We start from the raw sequence: 20,637 nt of genomic DNA on the forward strand, positions 1-20,637 counted from the left end.
AGAAATTACTTATGTAGTCTTTATTTACTTGAGCTTAAATACCGGTCGAGGTTGTAATGAAAATGTAAAAAATAAGTGATTCCAGGATTGTTAGTGCAGCTGACTGTGACAAGTTAATCCTTCTTAGTTTCTTATAATAAAATACAACCTGCCATATTACTATTTAAGCTTTAAGCAAGCTGTAATTTATGCTCAGTGTTCACAACTGAGCACTTTCATAGCTCAACTTTAGAGAGATATTTTCTCATATAGATTTTGAGGACCCACTCCCTCCACCCATTACGAGGACACAGACACAGGAAATACTATTGTTCAAGACAGGAAATGCTGAGAGTGGCGCCTCAGATGACACTGCTTAAGATTTAGAGATTGAAGAGCGTAGTAGCCACTGAATGACAATATGTGTGTGTGTGTGTGTGTGTGTGTGTGTGTGTGTGTGTGTGTGTGTGTGTGTGTGTGTGTGATAAAACCGCAGTAAGACAGAAAACCATAAAGATGGAATGAACAGTTTCTATCATGTCACTCTTTATGGACTCAGTCTGTCTTAGTGACCTTTACTGTAGCATGTGCAGCAGACACTTACAGTGTACACACACACACACACACACACACACACACACACACACACATACACGTACGTACATGTGGACGCACAAAACAAAGCGAGTATTGTGGGTTGCAGCCACTAGAGAAGAGTCTCACACAGCTACGGGAAGTTAAGCCATGGTAACTGAGTTGGAATCTTGGCCTGTCTCTTTACACAATTAGTATGACAAAGATGTGTTACTTGAGTGTGTGTGGGTGCCTTTGTACTCGTGTCCTTACAGGGAAAAGAAAACATACTGCAAGAAAAGTACTCCAGAATTAAGATATCAAACCAATTGGGATTTCTTAGAGAATCTTTCTGAGAGAATAATCTGGATTTGAGACTCAGAACATTTAAGATTAGAAGGTCAAGAGTAAGTGCACAGTTACAGTTTGTATTAGCATTAAGTTTAGGGTAAATCTGGGGCTGAAATCAGTTTTATGACATTAATAAGGTCATTGCAGTTTATTGTGTTCCACTCAGACAAAATGCATCATATATGTAAAACAAAAAAACTGATATGGTTAGTTTTAAAATCCAATTTCATTGATTAAAACACCATAAACATCACAATTTGATTCCCCTGAAAGTTGCTGAATAATTATATTGAATGTTTTGCTCTGCCCTAGATTAGGGTTAGATTAAAGGATACATGTAGGGGTTGGGTTTTGGGTAAGGAGATAAACAAAGTCAAAGAGTGTCCTCGTATGTACAGCTTTACAACTTTTACCTTATTTATACTCTATGTGTATTCTTGTGTGTACATATAGAAATACTAGATGAGTAGTGTAGTGTAGTTTGAATGAAAATCTAAAATATTTTTGTCTCCTCTCATCAATGCCTGTGTCACTTACACGCACAGACACACACACACATTTATACACACCAGATGACGTGCAGCTAGCTCCATGCCTGAGTAGCAGACTGCGACACAGTGTCCAACTCCCTCCCTCCCTCCCTCTCTCTCTCTCTCTCTCTCTCTCTCTGTTTCTGCAGTCCTCTCCTCTCCTGTCCCAGGCAGCGTTGCTCCCGCCTCCTCCTGCAGCCGTGCCTGACTGCTCATCAATAAGCTGTATTAGCCCATCAGTAATCATATTGCGAGAGACAGAGAGCGAGAGAGTAGGACAGCCAGACTTTGTGTGCATCATCTGTGTGTATGTGTGTGTCTGCGTGTGTGCAGTTCGGGAGGGAGGTAGGAGGGGTGTATCCTAGCGAGGAGCTTTTCCCTGTTGTAGTAACCAACCACACGCCGACTGCCAGCCATTACTTCACTGCAGCAGCAGCAGCAGCAATCAGCCCCTCTGTACTTAGTGAGCCAGACACACTAACCTGTCTGTCCCCTCCTCTTTTCTCCCTCTCTCTGCATATTCAGCAGAGCTGCCCTCCTCTCCTCCTCATCACTCTGCCACTCCTGCGGCGTTGCTCTTTGCTTGAAGGGGACACTGGCCTGCTCCTCACCTACTGATTCTGCATGACTGTCACAAAGGTAAGACAGCTTTGGATGGGGAACAACTTTCAGCCTGTCAGCAGTGATTTGGGTATTGGGTTGGATTGGATAGTGAAGGTTATTTAAGGTGTTATTCTCCTGTGTGTGTGTGTGTGTGTGTGTGTGTGTGTGTGTGTGTGTGTGTGTGTGTGTGTGTGTTGTTTGTCTGTGGAGGAGTGAAGATGAGTTTTTGAGTGCTGTTGGAGTTGCCGGGTAATGCAAGGTTATCAGGATGCTGCTGCTGCTGCCTAAGGATGTGTGTTAATGTGTGTTTGTATGTACCCATTAGAAATGCAGTCTGATTATGATGAGACCAACATTAAATTCTGTGATTACATTCTCTAATCAGCAGCTGATTACAGGAAAGAGTTGATTCTGGGTTTGAAAAAAGTTATTCTTTTTATCTGTGTAGGAGAAATATAAACTTTATATAGATGAAACTATAAAAAAATTAAGTATCAGGTCTGGCATTTGAAGACTAAACTGTTTCTTTTAGGTGTTTCGTAAAAGGCTTCCTCTCCCTGGTTGAGAGATGCAGATGATATTGTTTGGCAGGTTTGGTTAAAGTGTTTTATTAATTTCTATTAATAATAATATTAGATCTGGTGAGAAGGTCCATACTGATGGACCTGGTGTTTTGTTTACCAGCAGCTACAGGGAGTAAAGCGTATTTCCTAAAATCCCCACTGTGGCTTTAACAAATAGTGATTTATAATGGTAATTAACTGAAAGATTACCATTATAATATGCAAATTCTGGCTTACAGCGGATTTATAAGACATAACTTGAGTATTTTGGATTTCGGCAGCATCAGTGTGCTTCAGTCATATTGTGGCTTCTCCTTTATCTATTGTGGCTTGGATTGTACCTCATTTGTACAATCTTGTACAAAATGTAGATTTAATTGAAAAAACTGTAAAACTGTCAAAATATGGGGACTCAGACCCAATCCGTAGATGAAACCACTAAATATTAGGCTTGGTTTTTGGTTAATGTTAGGGTTAAGTTAATGTTAGGGTGATTGCTAGGGGTTAGGAATTTAGCAATATGTTTAAGATTATGATATTTTCCCCTGCAAATAGATATAAGTCAATGCCGTGTCCTCTCAAGTGACAGCAACAATGTGTGTGTGCTAGTCTCAGGATGATCTTAAAGTAGGTGTGTCAGCCCGCTTGGGTCACTGTTTGTGTGCATCCAAGTGTGTGTTGGTGGTCGCAGAGTCTGTGCTTAACGCCGCAGCAGCCGGTTGAATCCTCTTAATCAATTAACAGAAGGAGAGAGAGCGAGAGAGACAGACAAAGAGAGAGAGGGACAGAGAAACAGGAGGAGACACACACAGAGAGGAAATTAGCACACCTACTCCCATGTAGAGAATTAACCTGGACCAAAATAGATGACCCACTGTAGACAACAGGACAATGGCCTATTTACTCACACTTATGATCACACACCTGCAAGTTCCACACAAAAGTTCTGTTAATACAGAGTGGCGTAGTTTGTATTTCCAGCCTGCAGTCTCGAACACAAATTCACAGACGATTGCTCTCAAAGTACAAATTTTCCTCCTGTGTGTGAAAGAGATTGTGTGGGAGGTGTGTGTGCCGCTGCGTAGGTGGACATTCTCCACTATGAGAACTGAAAGAGGAAAAAGGTCAGGTACTCATGTGTTGGCATGAAGCCAAAGCTTAAATCTGACTGTAGACAAGACCGGAGGCATTGAAGAGAATTTTAATGAATACACCCATAATTTCTTTTGTCTTTGCATGAATTTTGATTCCTATCTGCAATTATGAAAAAGAGACGAGGAGAAAGGAATGAAGAAAAAGAAGGAAAGACCACAGTAAAACATGCATTGACATATCTGTGTGAAAGGTACAAAAGCCCATTATCCAGTGGTATCTAAAAGATGATGGGTGTGTGGGAGAAGCAGAGAGACAGAGAGAGAGAGTCCAGAGAGCTGTTTTCATGTCTATGCCTGCCAACAGCAGAGAAGTCACCTTGGGAGGGATACAGGACAAGAGCTTCTATGCTGACAGGGCTAAACAGCCTTCTACCCCTCAGCATACAGACACAGTCTGACAATTTTCTGGAGAGACAGCGCCTGCAATGCCTACTTAGTATCAGACCAAGATTTGTATGGTCTGGCCTGACCTCTTAGCATATAGATTACAATGATTCACAATGGGGATATTTACATATGTAGCATAAGCATGACAGTCATGTTGTCTCTTTAAATGAGCCATAATTTAGGGGCGTAGAAGGGGGTAAGCTCAATTTATCCACCCCTTTTAAATGAGGCTGAGAGTCTCATCTGTATCAATCAATGAGGGGACACTTCTGGCCATACTGTACGTGTGTTTATGTTGTGTTTGAACCAGCACAACATAGAATTACACACACGTGCGAGTACAATTACAGTAGAGTATCGCCACCTGGATTATCTCCTCAGACTCATTAGCAGGTCTGCACCTGATTAATCTAAAACTCAAGTAAAAGCTAAATAAAAGAGTTGGAAAGTAAGGCTGTGAAATTTCTGTGCTCTATGCCTTTTTGCTGTAAAATATTTTGCATCAACAACTTTTTCAGTGAGACAAAGGGAGAAATTGAATGTATGATGCATCACCAGAGATGCTTGTAATAGCAGTGACCTAATACACCTTCGACCAGAAACACACAAATGGGAAATACACATGTATTAGTTTTTTATCTCTTATCTGATAGAGATAGATAGAAAGAGAGACTCATTCACTTGTCATTCACTGAAAAAATGCTGACATTGAAAATAGGTCATTGCATGTTCAAATCCATGGCCTTTGCTTTCAAACATGGCCTTACTGGACTGAGTCCTCTGTGAGACGGGACTTTAAGCTCTTTAGCTTTTTAGCACCAACACTTTAGTCTACTGGCAATCATTTCTTTGGGCCTGGAGGTTTATCCCATATTTCTACCAAATATCATAATACCTAAAATTGAAAATCTAAATTATTTTATGATACTGTAGGTTTATGAGCATAATCAACCCTGTACAAATGCTGCCACTCCTAACTGCACTACTTAATAGAGTTTTTTATGAATAAAAACACAGTACTACAAAGTACTGCAAAATACAAATTATGGTTCTAGAAATATCAAAGGCCTAAAACAGATACCAAACACTGGCTTTAGATTAGGCAAGCAGTGTTCAGTTAGTTGCAATCTGCAGATTCATTGCTATATTAACTTCACTCTATCCTACACACTGATCCTTTAATTTCCATTGGAAGTCATCTTGCAGATATAGTACTTGAAGAGTTACCTTGTGTGTAATTGCTATTAAAAATGCTGTTGGGCTTTACTGTGACTCATTTGCAGAATATTCATACTCCACTGTTTGGCTGTGATGTGAAAATAAGTAGAATAATGTAATGAAAATAAAATAACGTGTTTTTCTTGAGTGAGAAGTGTAATACTGCACACAGCATGCTGCTCTCAGTGGTGTAACACTAAACTGCCAACACAGCGAGCACATCAGGGCAAGGCAAGGGGTTGTTATTACTATATCTGGACACTCTGTTCTCAGTTGCTTTGTGATTGCATGTATGTCTGTGTGTGTATGAGTGTGTGGACGTGGGTGGGAGGGCACAAGTGTGAGTTGGCAGACACATTATGTGTAGGTGGATAACTTCCATCACTACTACTAAATCAGTACAGAGTATTAGAGATCTTGCGGTATCAGCAAAAGAACAAACCTGTTTATCTGCTGTCTTTTTGACCTAAAACTCACTCAACTCATGTGAATGTGTGTGTGTGTCTACATCCGCAAAGGTTGTTCAACTTCATCTCAAAGAAGCTAAATGAAACCCTGCAGCTAACAGCTGTGCCATTACATAAAGTACAAGTAGGAAGAACAAACCCATGCAGTAGAACTACTCAGACTTCGGCGTTCAATAGACCACTTCACTGTCCTCCAACAACACAGGGGGCAACAGAGGCTCGCTGTAGCATTGATCGTTGCCCTGAGTTACCTTCCTGTCAGTTTTAGTTTTGCTTTCAGTCCATGGGGCTCAAGTCATAGGCACAATGGCCACAGTGGGATTTCTCTGTGCCAGAAACTGACCTCTCCAGAAGGCTGAGGTCACCCAGCTCTTCGCCTGCCAAATGACCTCCAACCAGCGTCGTTGGGAAATAAAAGCACAGGAGGACTGAATTCTGTTTCATATTCAAAGCAATTTCTGAGCATTTAGCAGACTATTCAGCTGTCTCATGAAGCATAACGGCAAGCTGCTGGCATAGAAAAAGTTACTCAGGCCACTTGGACGTTTCTTTTGAATACCCCTTTGGCAACCCCTTAAAATGGTCCAGTTGTTTTTGGTTGGATACCACAGAAAGACCAGTGTGGCAGGGCTAGAGAGGGGGTTGGGGAGATGGGACTTAGGGACACTGTGGGAGGAGAAGAGTGACCAAGATGAAAAGGGGGAGGACTGTCTTTGGTAGTACCCCTTTTTGTTCCTTTAGACACCAGCAAAAACGCTCCCCAGTTAACACTAAAGGGAGTCCATGTGGTGATAAATGATTGTCTGTTCCCAAAGGGCGGGCGGGCACACACACACACACACACACACACACACACACACACACACACACACACACACACACACACACACACACATTATTTGTTTATTGCTATACTTGAGAGGAGCCTTTATGACTTCATTCGTTTTCTGGCTCATAGCCTAACCTTAACCATCTGCACTGCACCCCTAACCTCGCCCTAATCCTATTTTAACTGAACCTTCAAACTAAAAACCTCAAATAAGATTTTACAAATGCTTTTTTTACCCAATTAAGACACACCCCTGAATGTATGCATACAAAGGTCAGACTCAAGATTTGTGTCTTAATTTGAACCCAGGTGAACCCTGCAAAGGATTAAACCATTTGAGCCTTGACTAATAATAATAATATTGAAACACCACGTACTCCTGCTCCTCTACGCACGTATAGATGTATTCACTTTGCCAAAATGTGTTGATTCTGGAGGTATAAAACTCAGCCCAAGAACACACACGTACATGCTTGTTTCTCTCAAACGCAAACGCTTTATATTTAACCGTACTGACGTGAATTCTATATAATCCAAAGTAGCATTCCAGCTGTGTTAAGTGTGTTTGCAATTACATATCTGCAAACACCCCAATTATGAAGGAGGCCCACGCTGCTCTGATGTCAGGCACACACATGTGGTTGGAAAGACGTCTGAAAGTCATTTTCAGAGTGTTTATGGTACAGCTTCTGCTGTTAACTTTAAGACTGTTAAGACTCTCGTAGCATAAAACGACGAAGATATGTTTCAAGATATTAAAGTTCTGACAAATCTCAGTGATTATCCTGTTTCATTTTTATATGGTTTAATAGTGATTTTATTTGTCCAATCAAAATAAAGAAATAAACATTTGCTCTGGAAAGGCCATGCACGTTTACACGCACAGCCACACTCAAACTGTCTAAATTCTTTACTCAGGGGCACCTCGCCCACCATAAATCTTAATTGAGTCTGATTTAGACCACTAGCCATTTGTCAAGCTTAATGTTTACCCGCACGCTCTCTCAAACACACCGACACACAGACAGACACATTAAACAGAGAGATGAATCGCCAACCTAGCAACCCAAAACCTGCTATTCTTGGAGTAGTAAAAATACACAACAGCTTAGCAGATTAAGAATACTAAATCCTGACTTAAGCTATTTTGTTTCTTAAATTCACCCTAAATGGAGCAGATAAAAGAATTAACATGGGGAGAGCAAGTTGTGTGTCTGTGTGTGAAAAGGGGGGCAGACAAAAAGTGTGAGAAAAAGGAGGAAAAAGGGAAATAGTTGTGAGAAAGTCACAGAAAAGCATTCACCACAGGAAGACATTCAGATCTCATGAGCTCATTGCCTGTCAGAAAGCTTCCTTACCCTGCTCAGTATGTGTGTGTGTGTGTGTGTGTGTGTGTGTGTGTGTGTGTGTGTGTGTGTGTGTGTGTGTGTGTGTGTGTGTGTGTGTGTGAGACTGTCTGTTAAAACTGTACTTTTCAAATCTGTGTGAGAAGCCTGCAGTATATTTCCAAAAGCATTGGGAAACTCTTCTTTCCTTTTGTAACTGCATAAATCATTCCTCCACTGCAAATGCATTCACACAATCCAGACTCTCATATAGTAGATGACTTTCTCACAAAAGTATGGCTTGAATTCATTGCGAAAAGTGCACAGAGGAAAGCTTTGTTGTGGCTTTTGTTGGATGAAAGTGTTCATTTTTGGATTCCCCTTTGGGAGGTAGCTGGAATAAAAGAGGGTGGAATCATGTGAAATTATTCGCTAACATCCTCAAGAGGAAATAAAGACACAGGAGAGAGTGACCATTACCAGCATCCCCTTTCCCCTCCAGCTGAGATTAGGTGAACATCCCATGGAATCTGTGTGTGTGTGTGCGCAGTCTGTACAATCAGGACATAGGATGTGCTTCCTGTTTGTGGGCCCTGGGGACAAGGCAATAAGTGCATTGAGACAGATGGGGGTTTACTCTGTATGTGCAAGTGTCTGCAATTGTGTGAAAGGGATGGGTGATATAAAGGATCGTGTGCACTGTAAAATGCCCTTGTCTGTCTGTATGAGTAGGCTGGTATTCAACACTTAAAGGTCAGATCGTCAAACACCAGTACTTTGTGTTGCCAAATGAGACTCAACAATCAGCTGTCTTTCTCCAGAATGACTGACCCCACCTTTAAGTGTGAATGAGATGAGATAATTACTCAATTCCAATTACTTCCAATTCAAGAATTATTATTATGTTGAATATTCATTTGAATTTAAGGAAATTTAACTATCTCATATCATTTGTATTATTTATATGAATGAAGAAACTGGTTGTATAGACTCAATACTAGTTGTAAAGTTTTATTGAGAATTCTTTGCTGTTAATTACTCTCCTTGATGGGTTGTGTCTATCATTTCCTTTATACATTATATATTCTCATATGTTTTTTCCTTCACTAATGCTATACGTATCAGTACGAGATCTCCAATTTGTTCCTGTCTCTTGTCTCCTCTTGTAAATGTCATTTTGGCCTTCAGTCTGTATTATATCGTAAAGCTGCAACTATCTGCTTTATTTTTTATATCTAGCTATCTGTCTTTCTTTGTCTTTATCCGTGTCTCTATCTCGTTGTAGACGGTCTTAAAACTCTTGTGGCCGTAACAACAGAGTTATAGTGACACAAGAGGCTCTCTTGTCACACAGTATCCGGCTTGGACACTTTTAAACAGATTTAATGATTGAATGGCTTGCAGCAGCTGTTTGAATGTTATTTATATAAGAAAAATCAATCGAAAAAAGTAATAGCCATTGACTGTTCCCCTCTCGGTAGTCTTTAGTCCCACAAGTAATTATCACAATTTTAGGGGTCTAAGCAGTCCCTCCAGGACTTTGTCGGCTTTATTTGGGATTGTTGTGGCATGCCTGATGGCAAATGCCTGTTTTCATGGCAGCTTTTCTTTTCTTTTTAGGCTCTTTTTACAATGAAATTGCGAGAGAACGTGAAAATTGCAAGAATAGTTGTGATATTGAATTTATTTTTATGATATTAAAAATCAAAGGCAACTTGTTCCAGTGAGAATAAAATCACACTGTTTGGACTCATGGCTCAATGTTTCAGGAGACTACAATAATTGGATGAATTTTTGAAAAAGTTGCAGTGAATGGACAAATCAATTTGAATTTGTGTTACTTGCTGCCATCACAACCTCACAACGTCCTGGAGGGGCTGTCTAAAGGTCTGGTCAGACCAGCACTTATGACAAAATTAGGGGGAAAAATCAGTTAATTTTTGCATTGCAATATAGATGTTCCTGTTATTTTGTCCACCCCATTTATATCAATGATGGGAGTCTAAATACCAGAACCACTTCTCACCCCCTTCAACAGTACCAGAAACTACATCCTCCAAAATGATCTTACAGTTGATGCAACACCCCCTTATAACCTTTATGAAGGTATTGCAGGTGTTAAAAATGTTTTATTATGACTTAACTAGGTCTACCTTCATCAACAGGCAACTATAATAAGTTTATTCTCAAAGAAAGAAACACAACCAGTCACACAACCAGTCAGTTGATCAGACAGGTTAGTACAATGATCATAATCAATAGGCATAATGTCCATAAGGCCCACATTGTCCCCTTAATAATCACAAAGAAAGCTAAATATTAATATATAGATCTCTTCTAGTCGAACCTGTGCCCTTTAGTGAAAAGAGGCACTGAGAAAGGAATGAATTCTTTGAGTATCAGTACAGCTGCACTAGCAATAGCTGCAGTGGTCAACAGATGTCAACAATGCAGCTCATTAGTTTGCCACTGCAGTGAGAATAAGGGTGGTCCATGTTCTCACTGAAACAGTAGCTGCCTGGTTGGGGAGCTTGATGAAGTGTTGTGGAATCTACTTACGTAATTTTATCCCACATTACACACCCAGGCATGAGGCTGACAATAGCAATGCTGTATACTGTGCTGTGTTTTCATTTCTTGCATGCTTGAGCAACGTCAACTCACATTTGAAGTATGTTCTATCATCAGTACCGACGCCTAATGTTTTGTGATTTGTTTATTTCTCACACGTGGTATGGCGGTCAGGCATGATGTACTGTGATGTCTTATGCTGGATATAAATATGATACATGAGACATTTGAGAATATAGATTATGAATTTATCTTTGCGTGTATAACACTGCAGGTAGAACTCTATTCTACACTGAATAAGACAGCGCTAAAGAGGTGAGTGAACATAAGAGAGCAATGAGTGGGGAGTGGGGCAACGAGTGAGAGCACATCCTCGGTGGATGATACTACCACCCACTCTCTTTCTCTCTCTCTCTCTCTCTCTCTCTCTCTCTCTCTCTCTCCACACACACACACACACACACACACACACACACACACTGAGACATCCGTACTGGAGTTCATCAGGGTCAAATTCAACTCTGTATTTCGCCTATGGGCACTGATAGCAGTGTAAATATAGATGTTTTGTCTCTCTGCAGAAGAGAACAAAATACTTTCATTTCATTTTTCATTTCTTTTCCTCCTGTGCCTTTTTTCTCATTTCATATCTCTACTATTTCTCTCTTTTATACAGAACATATTTTAATAATCATGCTACAATCTGTGCTATTATTTATTCATTACAAATGTGATACAGAAAAACTCGTCATGGTTGTTCACTGTACTGAACTAACTGATGAGCCCATGAGGAGATCACATGAACAACAAATACATAAGCCTCTTATAACGGCTTCAGTATATGGCGAAAGTGTCAGCTCTGAGCCACAGATAAAGCCTGGTATATCAGCAGTACGATAGATAAGTCTGACCAAAGCAATCCATCTTAGAAGCAAGGCTTGATTGAGTTCAATTGAAGTATGGAGAGATCAGGTGCAAGGTGGCACCAGGGGAAAGCTATTGACTCTGCAGACCTGGGTCTTACTATTGCTGTGGTAGCATTGTTCACAGGTGGGAAGTTGGTAAAAGAGAGCGTTCTTCTTGCTGCACTACTGACTCCTAGTGGTTGGTCAGTGTGCCTTGAGGAGGGAATGGGATCTGTAATCTTGCAAGAGAGCTGCAAGGATCCATTTTTCCATGCTTCAATCTGTGTGCTGGTGGCTGGTTCAGTGGTACCCGACCAGTCAACGTCCTTTGAGGAATTGTTACAGGGGTGGGTGCTAGGTGTGACGCAGTGAGAAGACCAGCAAAATACAACAGTGGTGGCTCCCATAGAGGTTAGCGTAATTGCTACTAACACCAGTTATATCAGAACTGGAGAACATTTCTTCATATTCACTCTTCTCCTGATGTAGTAAGATTTTGATTTTGTTAATGGTTTGTTGATCTGAAGTTCCCTGTTGATACACAGATGGTTCATCCAATCACCTGCCAAGTATTTTTTTTGCCAGCCCTTTTCCAAACTGTTTCCAATAATGATTTCCCAGATGGTTTCGGGTAACAAACTATCCTGCAGCTCGAGCTGTCAGGTGAACAGTAGCGGCACGTTGATCATAGGAATTCTTTGGCTGTCTACACCTTCCTGAGACCAACAGAGGAGTAAATAGCCATAGGTATACTGTGTATGTCTTGAAAACCTTTGTATAGACAACAACACCACACTGCACAATCACTCTGTTTGATTTATACTGGAATTAAGTTCTTCTTCCAGAGTTTTTGCCAGATATTTTTCATCACAAGTGGGAATCGTCAGTATAAATGTCAATCGGTCCTTATTTTTGGAGAATTTCCTTTTAGTTCCAGCTGTCTGGATCTCCAGTGCTGTCACTATGGTAACACAGTGGGTAAGCCTGTCTGTCTAAAAAGCAAAAGTCCAACAACAGAGGCGAGGAAACAAAGAGCCTTTATAAATTATTGTACATTAGAATTCATATTAATCCAGTCATGTCAGAGACTAAATGCATTCTCTGCTACTTTGAATGCATTGTTTTTATGACATTAATAAAACACATTAGACTTGAACTTTTCAAAGACATTGTCCTGCACCTGCATGTTCCTTTCTTCAGTTTGATTAGAAAACGACCTCAATCATCTTTCTAATTTTGTTTAAATATTTGAGGGAAAATAATATTTAAACACTTTTATAATACTGTGCTGGCTTTGTGAAAGAAATGTGTATACACTTGGATTAGGGAAATCCTAGGGCCACCGCATTGTTGTATGTAGACCTACTGTATGCATTTTCTCTGCGTTATTATTTACTGGGAGGATTCACCAGCTGAGCCATCTGTGTCTGCAGTCCAACCCGTTGCTTCTTCACCGTAGGTGCTGACTGCAGCTGAGAGTGTTTGCTAGGTCTGTGCTGATGTGTCAGGTCATTTATTTATATAGATGGTTCATGGAAGGAAATTAAGTAGAAAGAAGGAGAGTAACAACAATCATCAATGAGGCGAAGGACGGGTCCAAAGACCTGATCAAGATGTAGCTCAAATCAAAGTATTGCTAATACTAATTACTAAAAAAATAAACGGCTAGTATAACAAATTTTTTTGTTAATGTTGGATTGAGATTTAGATAACAATTATGAAAGGACATGCAACAAGAAAGTTAATGTTTGGGAAAGGCTTTAGTCATGGTAAAAAATAGAAAAACTTTAAAATAAATTCATGTAAAAGGATTGATAATACTGCTGATCCCACTGAGAATCAACATCACATTCTGAGCTCTTTGCACCTTATAGTTGAAGAAAAGCCAAAGAGACACAGATATTGATTTCTCATGAGTTGTCTGACCAAATCAGGGGTGAAAACACCACTGGACTCAAATTTGCCTGGTGATAAGAAAGTCCTGGAGGCAATAAGGGGTGCCCATGTTGTTTTGTTTTTGCTGGCTATATAAGTATGAAGTTGTCTGCACACATGTCACCTGTAAGAACTTAATAAACTTATATAGTATATAAAACTTGTGCTGTTAATGTGTTTTGTTTAGTCTCATTTGGGATTGAACCTAGATTTCAGGTAAACACCTATGCACCACCCTATTCTTTGAACCATACCATGTTAGTTGCTGTTGTGGTCATGCCTTTTTCCTATGTAAAGGTGATGTAAATAATACTCACTACATCTTTTTACACAATTTTAAACATACTGTTAGCAAAGATAACCTAAAACAAATTTGGACCAGTTAGCCAGAATAATGTAGACTCATTTAACAAACTGCTAGCCAGGTATTTTAGCTATTTTCTTGTCTTGATATTCCTTGTGTCGGTCACACGAGGTAAGGATCGTAGTCTGGCACTGCTCCTGACAATAAAGAATGGAATCTGTGAATTCCTAAGCTTAGGGTAATAAAGGCTAAAAGACATTATTCCACTTCGTCAGGGAAAAAAAAGCTGTTGTGGTTTGGATTGGAAAGGCGCTGAGGGCAGCAAAGAAAGGCATGCAAAAATGAAGCAGGTCCTCGTGCCGTGGAAAGATAAGATGCTTTAATGTTAAACTGTATATTAAGTCTGAAACCCCATCCTACAACACCACCACTATTTCTCTGCTGCTCCAGAGAAATGCAATTAATTTGCTGGGTGGAGTTGGCATCCCTTGATTGCCTCTGTAAAACTGTAAATGGTCTGCACTGGAAACAACTGTGAAACTGAGAGTTAGCACTTTTCCAGTATTGCTCATGATATGATATATGACTTATAAAAGCTGCATGAGCTGGGTATCTGTCATTTTGGTAAAAGCAACTGCACAAAATTATTGACTGAGCAAACAATAGTGGGAGGTTTAACTACTGCATGGGCAGCCCCTGTCTGGGATTTGAACCAATTTTTCCAACTGCCCATTTATTAGTTGTCAAGTGACCAATTTGGCTGTAGGTTTGTTTGTTTGTTTGTTTTGGAGAAGTTTTGTAGTTGCTTGTTAAGGTTTTCACCTTGGATTTGGTTTTCAGTCGTGCTATAACTTCACGAAATAACTTAAATCCTGGAGGCTATTTTTGTATCCCATACAAAGCAGGAGTGTGTCAATCCTGATACACGCAATGACAGAACGTTAATGTTGAAAATATAAATGTAATGATTGTTAATTATTGTTGAATGTCCACATGGATAAGAAGCTTTGCATTTAAAGCCTATAAGAGTGTTTGTGTGAAGGAGACAGAAACAAGACATTTGTGTCATGTATTTATATGTGTTCAGTACATTGTTTCATTTAGATTCGTCTAAATATCATTCTGCATTGAAAACAACTGAATATGCGGTTTGCGTGTATGATAGAGCTTCACATCTAAAAAGATTAACTTTGCCTCTGTGCAGTACAATCATGCATATATGCACACACTTTTTTACACTGATTTTTCAGAGGATCCGTCTTCCTGAATTCCTTACATTTTTTCTCCCATGCCAGGCCACTGCAAATCAGTTGTCCCAGTTCATATCTGTGTCAAGGGCTCTCCATAAGGAGGAAGAAAGTTTGAGCCAGTGTGAAAATATACCTACAGGATAGAGTTCAAATGTTTATTTTGAACATCACTTGAAAATACTCTTATTTCAAAGGACAACCTGTGTGTCATAAAGTTTACAATACAGCTCAGCTCTAAAAACTAAATAGCATTACTCTTAACATGTGTCATCACTGATTACTTAATAACTTCACTGCATTTAATCTGTTTGACAAGATTACTGTCCAGTCCATCCACAACACTGTCATACACAAGAAAACTGGTATAGACAAAAGCAACTGTAAGACAAAGTATGACTCTCGAAGTGAGCAGATACAGCAGGGAGATGGTACCAATAAAGAATCCCTTATGGAATAACAGCCTAAATTAAATATTTGTCCCCACAGAGGATAGTGAAATGAGGTCTGGCTTTTATGACTGGCTTTTAAACTGGGACACACAGGATCTACTGTACTACAGAGGTCCAATTGATAGGTTGGCAATAAACAGATCAATGCAACAGACTGGAAAGATGTGCATGAGTGACCATATAATAGATATCCAACATATTGCTGTAGCCAAACATTGTCCTGCCGTGTGTGTGGCATACTCTTATATAGACTGTATAATAAATCTCTTCAACAATGGTAAACATATAATAAACAAGTGGATGCACATGGATGTAGAATGACAGCAGCATTAGTGTTGTAGTCCTGAGGTTAGTTTTCTCTGGGTGAGCTCATCAACAGAGGGGCTCCTCTGAAATAGGTCAAATTCACAACACATTAACCTTCACCCACATATGGGAATACTGTCATTTCAAATGCGGCTTAACAAGCTTGCACGTTTCTCTCTCTCTTTCTTTGTGTGTGCATTTTTGATGTGCAACGTAGGCATGTTTTATTTTCTTGAACAGAAAGCTGTAAAAAATCCACAATACTTTAGAGACACTAGAAAAATTATCTCAGATGTGCAGGAGTGCATGTGGTGCTATTAACCATGTGGGGGTGTGTGTGTGTGTGTGTGTGTGTGTGTGTGTGTGTGTGTGTGTGTGTGTGTGTGTTGGTTTGAAAGGGACAGGAAGATGAAGAGTCCTATCTCTTTCTTCATCTCATGCACCAGATTTTGATGATCTCCACCCTTTATCTACACTGGCTTTACTTCTAACCTTGTATTTGTTGCCTATAGAAACAATATAGGTCGTTACTACAGCTGTGGTTCAACCTGCTTACTTCTGTAGAAAAACCCATTAGAAGTCTTTCCACGTGGCCTCTGCACTGAATAAACAGGAACATCTGGAGTTTCCCTGCCCCCACTTTAAAACTGGCAGAGGTGCCAAAATTGCTGCAATCTGTTTGTCTCTCACACTGGACCTTCTTTGTATCCCGCCCATGATAATAGACTCTGACATGCCTATCTGTCATTTGCACTGAAGAACCAACAACAGTAGATTTTATTGGGCCCAGTTAGCCCTCTAAATAGCATCATGGCCAAACTCTCTTGTTATGTTCTCTTTGATTTAACTACATTTTTATTCCTATGCTTGTGCAAGTACATTTACTATGTCACCTTTTTAATAAACTGAACATTTCTACATATAAATTCATCTAACCTGTAGTAGTTCCATACCTTCAATGTGAATCAACTGCTCCATGAAATTGTGAGTAACCATAAAGAGATCACAGAGCACTGACCTAGTGCACTAATTTGATATTGACGTGTATGAGGTTCCTGTACAGGACATTGGTTATCCCATTGCCCAGGGTAACAGTATCAGACTGATAGCTCTATAATAGCTTTTCAGTACTGGTGTACTGCATCTGCACCTTCTGTCAGTCAATTAGTATCTGGACTGCACAGGCTAGCAAGAAATTTGCAGTGAACATTCAAGGTCAAGTTGAAGTTTCAAATAGAACAAACCACATCGATCCCATTAGTAAGGCCCTAACGATAGACAATTGACAGTTTATTATTTGATCCTTCAACATTTTCATATTGTGCAATGTAAGGAACTTTTTAGCCTCTAACAACCACCAGCGAGGCTAGTCATAGTCATAGTAAAAGTCACTACTTCAAATTGATTGTATGTAAAACTTTATTGGCTTAAAAATGATTCTATTTGTTGACCAATGTCGTATACAGGTATCTTAACTTATAAATGCATATTCAAAGTACTATTTCAACCTTAAAAACAAAGTGTTCTTTGCTTTTTGGCACTACGATTAGTGCTGGTAATTGGGTTGAATCTGTCCCTTCTTGGATTAATTATTATATTCATCCATGTCTTCTCAAGCAGTATCACACAAATGACAGAAGATCAGTATTCTAGCAGCACAAATCATTGTTGCCAAGGTCATTGTCAGGAATGGAGAAGTCCTTGGCCAGGCAGATGGTCTGGCACTTGGCTTGGCTACGTTAGCTGTCTAGGTTCGCTTTTTCACGCTCTCCAGCCGTCTAACCATGTGAAGAGAGACAGAGTGAGATTGAAAGAAAAGATAGTAAAGAAAAGATAGAGCGAGACAGACAGTAATAGATAAAGGAGGTAGAGATACCAAAACGTTGTTCATCTGGTCAGTGACACAGTCGAGCAGCATTTCCTGGCATATTGAGTCTCTGCGGTTCTGAGCTTCAAAGCTTTGTGTCTCATCCAATTTGGATGAACAAGTAGCTTTTCCCAGACTTGTGAAAAACCGAGCAATAAATATACTGTATGCTTTGTATGAGAAGAGATCCGACGATTTTAAAGTATTAGAAATGACTCAGTGTTGGAACCAGTAAATGGTTTGATTGATGGTTTTAATGGAGAAGAGAAGCGGGTTGTGCCAGTCTTTTCTCTTTCTGTGTTGTAGCACCAACTCAGACTTTCTATTTAGAATGTGTGTTAGGATGTGTAATTATCAGTCAGGTTAGGCCTTTTACACAACAATTTACTTTGTCGTGGTAAGAAAGCACAGTTGTTGCTAATAACATTAATCATGGCTTTGGTCGATTCAAGTGTCTCAAAAATATAACAATCCACAGTGAATGATAACTGTATTGCTAGGTTTAAAATATAAAATGTTAATTAATTACTTAAGATTTCAAGGTGTGTTGAAAAGCTTTCACTATATTGAATAGCTAGCTTTAATTTCTATGAACAGGAAGACTATTGCCGTTGGAAAAGTGTGAGAGAGTCATATTACTATGAATGGGACTGAAAAGTTGAATATGTCTCTTAAGGTTTCAAAATAGAGGGGTAACATGAACTGCTGTATTTAATTATTAATTTAATTTGTATAAGATGAAGGAGTATTCTGGTTGGACAAGTGAGAAAAAATCAAATTACTATGGATGGATCTGAACAGTGAATAAATGTCATAATGTGGTTGAGATCTTGAATATTATAAGATTTGAACTGAGGTTAAAGCTTGAAAAATGTGTCTGTCTTTATTTCTCTTTGCTTGTCATCCTGTTTGTCAAACTGGATTAATTAGGAGATCTCAATCAGTTGTGTGCTCCCAACTCCAGTTAAAGGTTGCCTTGGCGATGGCACCTGCTGTGTGTCTCCTGGATCAGAGGCTTCATTTCATAGAGATTTTAGCTGTGGCATACTCATGATTATGCTTCTAGCGCCCAGACTGTAACTCCTATCACCGAAATCAGGATATTTTGAGCAAGAGAAGAGCCTGCTGAGCACATGCAGTGAGATTTGTGTGTGTAGTGTCAGAAATGTGACCACACTGGCTGTTGGAAGAAGTGCCTGCTTCTGCTTCATTCCTAAAATAATAATAATGAGGAGAAGAAGAAAAATAATATTAAAGCATTCACACCCAACTATAGTAACTAAATGGAATTAAACCATAGTGTCTTTCATAACAAAGGGTGATTATGCACCAGTGTACTGCAGAGTGTGTGCATTGATTAACTTGTACCTTATAAAGAAAAGCATCAAGAGCTCCCTCTTTGTGTCTTCAGAAGATGCCGTAGCTCTGTGTGCATGCAATATCTTATCTTATATATCTTATAATTTCATCCACCCACAGTTTCTTAACATACTTTAGGCTAAAGTGTTAGCATGCACATCAGACAGAGCTGCTGTTTCTATTTGACTCACAAGAGATGATTTTAATGCCAGTTTCCTGGCAGTCTCCAGGTGTTGAGTTAAATGATCAAACCTCCTGTAAGTCGACGTGCTCCATCAGCAACCACCTTGAAATGCAATATCTTAACAGATCTGAAATCATAACTCACAAGACTGATTAATCATTCCACAGAGCTCATTTCTGTGGTCTTACATCAGTGATGGATTTCAATAATCTGATGAAAGTGCTCCTTCATCTCCTTCTCCTGTGTCTTGGGCTCAGTGCCACTTGGCCATCTCAATTTGAACCACTGCCAGAGGGATTTCATTTCAGAGCTGATGAGATTTGTGTACTATGACATGAATCAACTTTCTGTAGTGTTGCTGCTGTAAATGTTTGTAAGCTTTCTCCTAAAACAACCATCAATTATCTTTATGTATTATCTTTGCTCAAACAAATGTCCACCACATAAATAATGAAAACTGTGTATTCCAGTTGTCTCTTCAAACTGCAACAGCATCAAATAATTACGTCAACTTTTGAGCTAAAAGTAATTTGATATAATCATTACAAAACAAAGTGTCCCTTTCTCCCATTGTATCAACAATTATTTATGCACAGGTATAAGGAGGCAGTAACTGACAGCTCACTGGTACCACAAGATCATTAAAAGATAATTGCTTAAATATTGCTATAATACTGCTTTCTTAAATTATTTTGATGTTACAGTGTTACAGTAATGGGCAACGGGTTTTTAGATACTTAAAATATAAATATTTTTTAATTTTTAATTGTCTCACTGTGTGTGTGTGTGTGTGTGTGTGTGTGTGTGTGTGTGTGTGTGTGTGTGTGTGTGCTGCAGAGCAAGCAGGTGGTCTGACAGAGGGGAGTTAATCTCTGTCTGGTGAGAGCCTCCTCAGCTCCTCCTCCTCTGTCTGCTTTTTTTCTTTGTTTCTTTAAATATTTAATCATTCTTTGTCGGCCTGCCTCTGTCCTTTCTTCCTCTCTTTTCTCTTCTTATCTTGCCTTCTCTTTCACCTTGAGTCCCTCTCTCCCTCTTAAGAGCATATCTGCCTCCCTTTATCTGTTTCTCTTTTGTCACCAGCCTCTTTTGTCTCTCTTGTCTTTCCTCTGGACTTTTTCTCCACCTTGAGTCTCCAACCCCCCCTCAGTCATTCGGGGTGTGAGGCTCAGCTCGCATCATTATGCTCCAAAAAGCATGTGGCAGAAACTCCTGGGGGAACAGGACAGGAAAGCACATGGGAGATTATTAATTTAGAGCTTTCTTCTGGTTGTCAATGACTGACCATATAAGTGGAATAGGAAAATATATCTCTAGTTTGGGTTTGAATGTAAAATACAGTATGTTTTAGAGAGAAGGAATTAAAAAAAAGCACATATCCGAATGTCTAGGAAATACTACAGTATATATCATTAGTAATTATAATACCTGGATGATAACACTGGGCAATTTCCCCCACCCCCCCTTTTTTGGGGGGGGGGGGGCCAAAACCCCCCCTTTTTTTTTTTTTTCTTCCCCCCCCCCCCCCCCC

General features: G+C 39.6%; 1 protein-coding gene across 1 annotated transcript in view; it reads left to right on the forward strand.

Annotated features, from left to right (window-relative positions):
- Window positions 1–1,608: 1,608 nt before the first annotated feature.
- coro2ba (coronin, actin binding protein, 2Ba) overlaps window positions 1,609–20,637 on the forward strand; it is a 45,716-nt gene continuing 26,687 nt past the window's right edge. The window contains exon 1 of the mRNA XM_051378373.1: window positions 1,609–2,072. Coding sequence (XP_051234333.1) covers window positions 2,058–2,072 — 15 coding nt within the window. The 5' untranslated portion in view covers window positions 1,609–2,057. The remainder of the gene's footprint in view (window positions 2,073–20,637) is intronic.

The sequence above is a fragment of the Dicentrarchus labrax genome, unplaced genomic scaffold (genome assembly GCF_905237075.1).
Source record: "Dicentrarchus labrax unplaced genomic scaffold, dlabrax2021, whole genome shotgun sequence".
Classification (NCBI taxonomy): Eukaryota; Metazoa; Chordata; class Actinopteri; family Moronidae; genus Dicentrarchus; species Dicentrarchus labrax.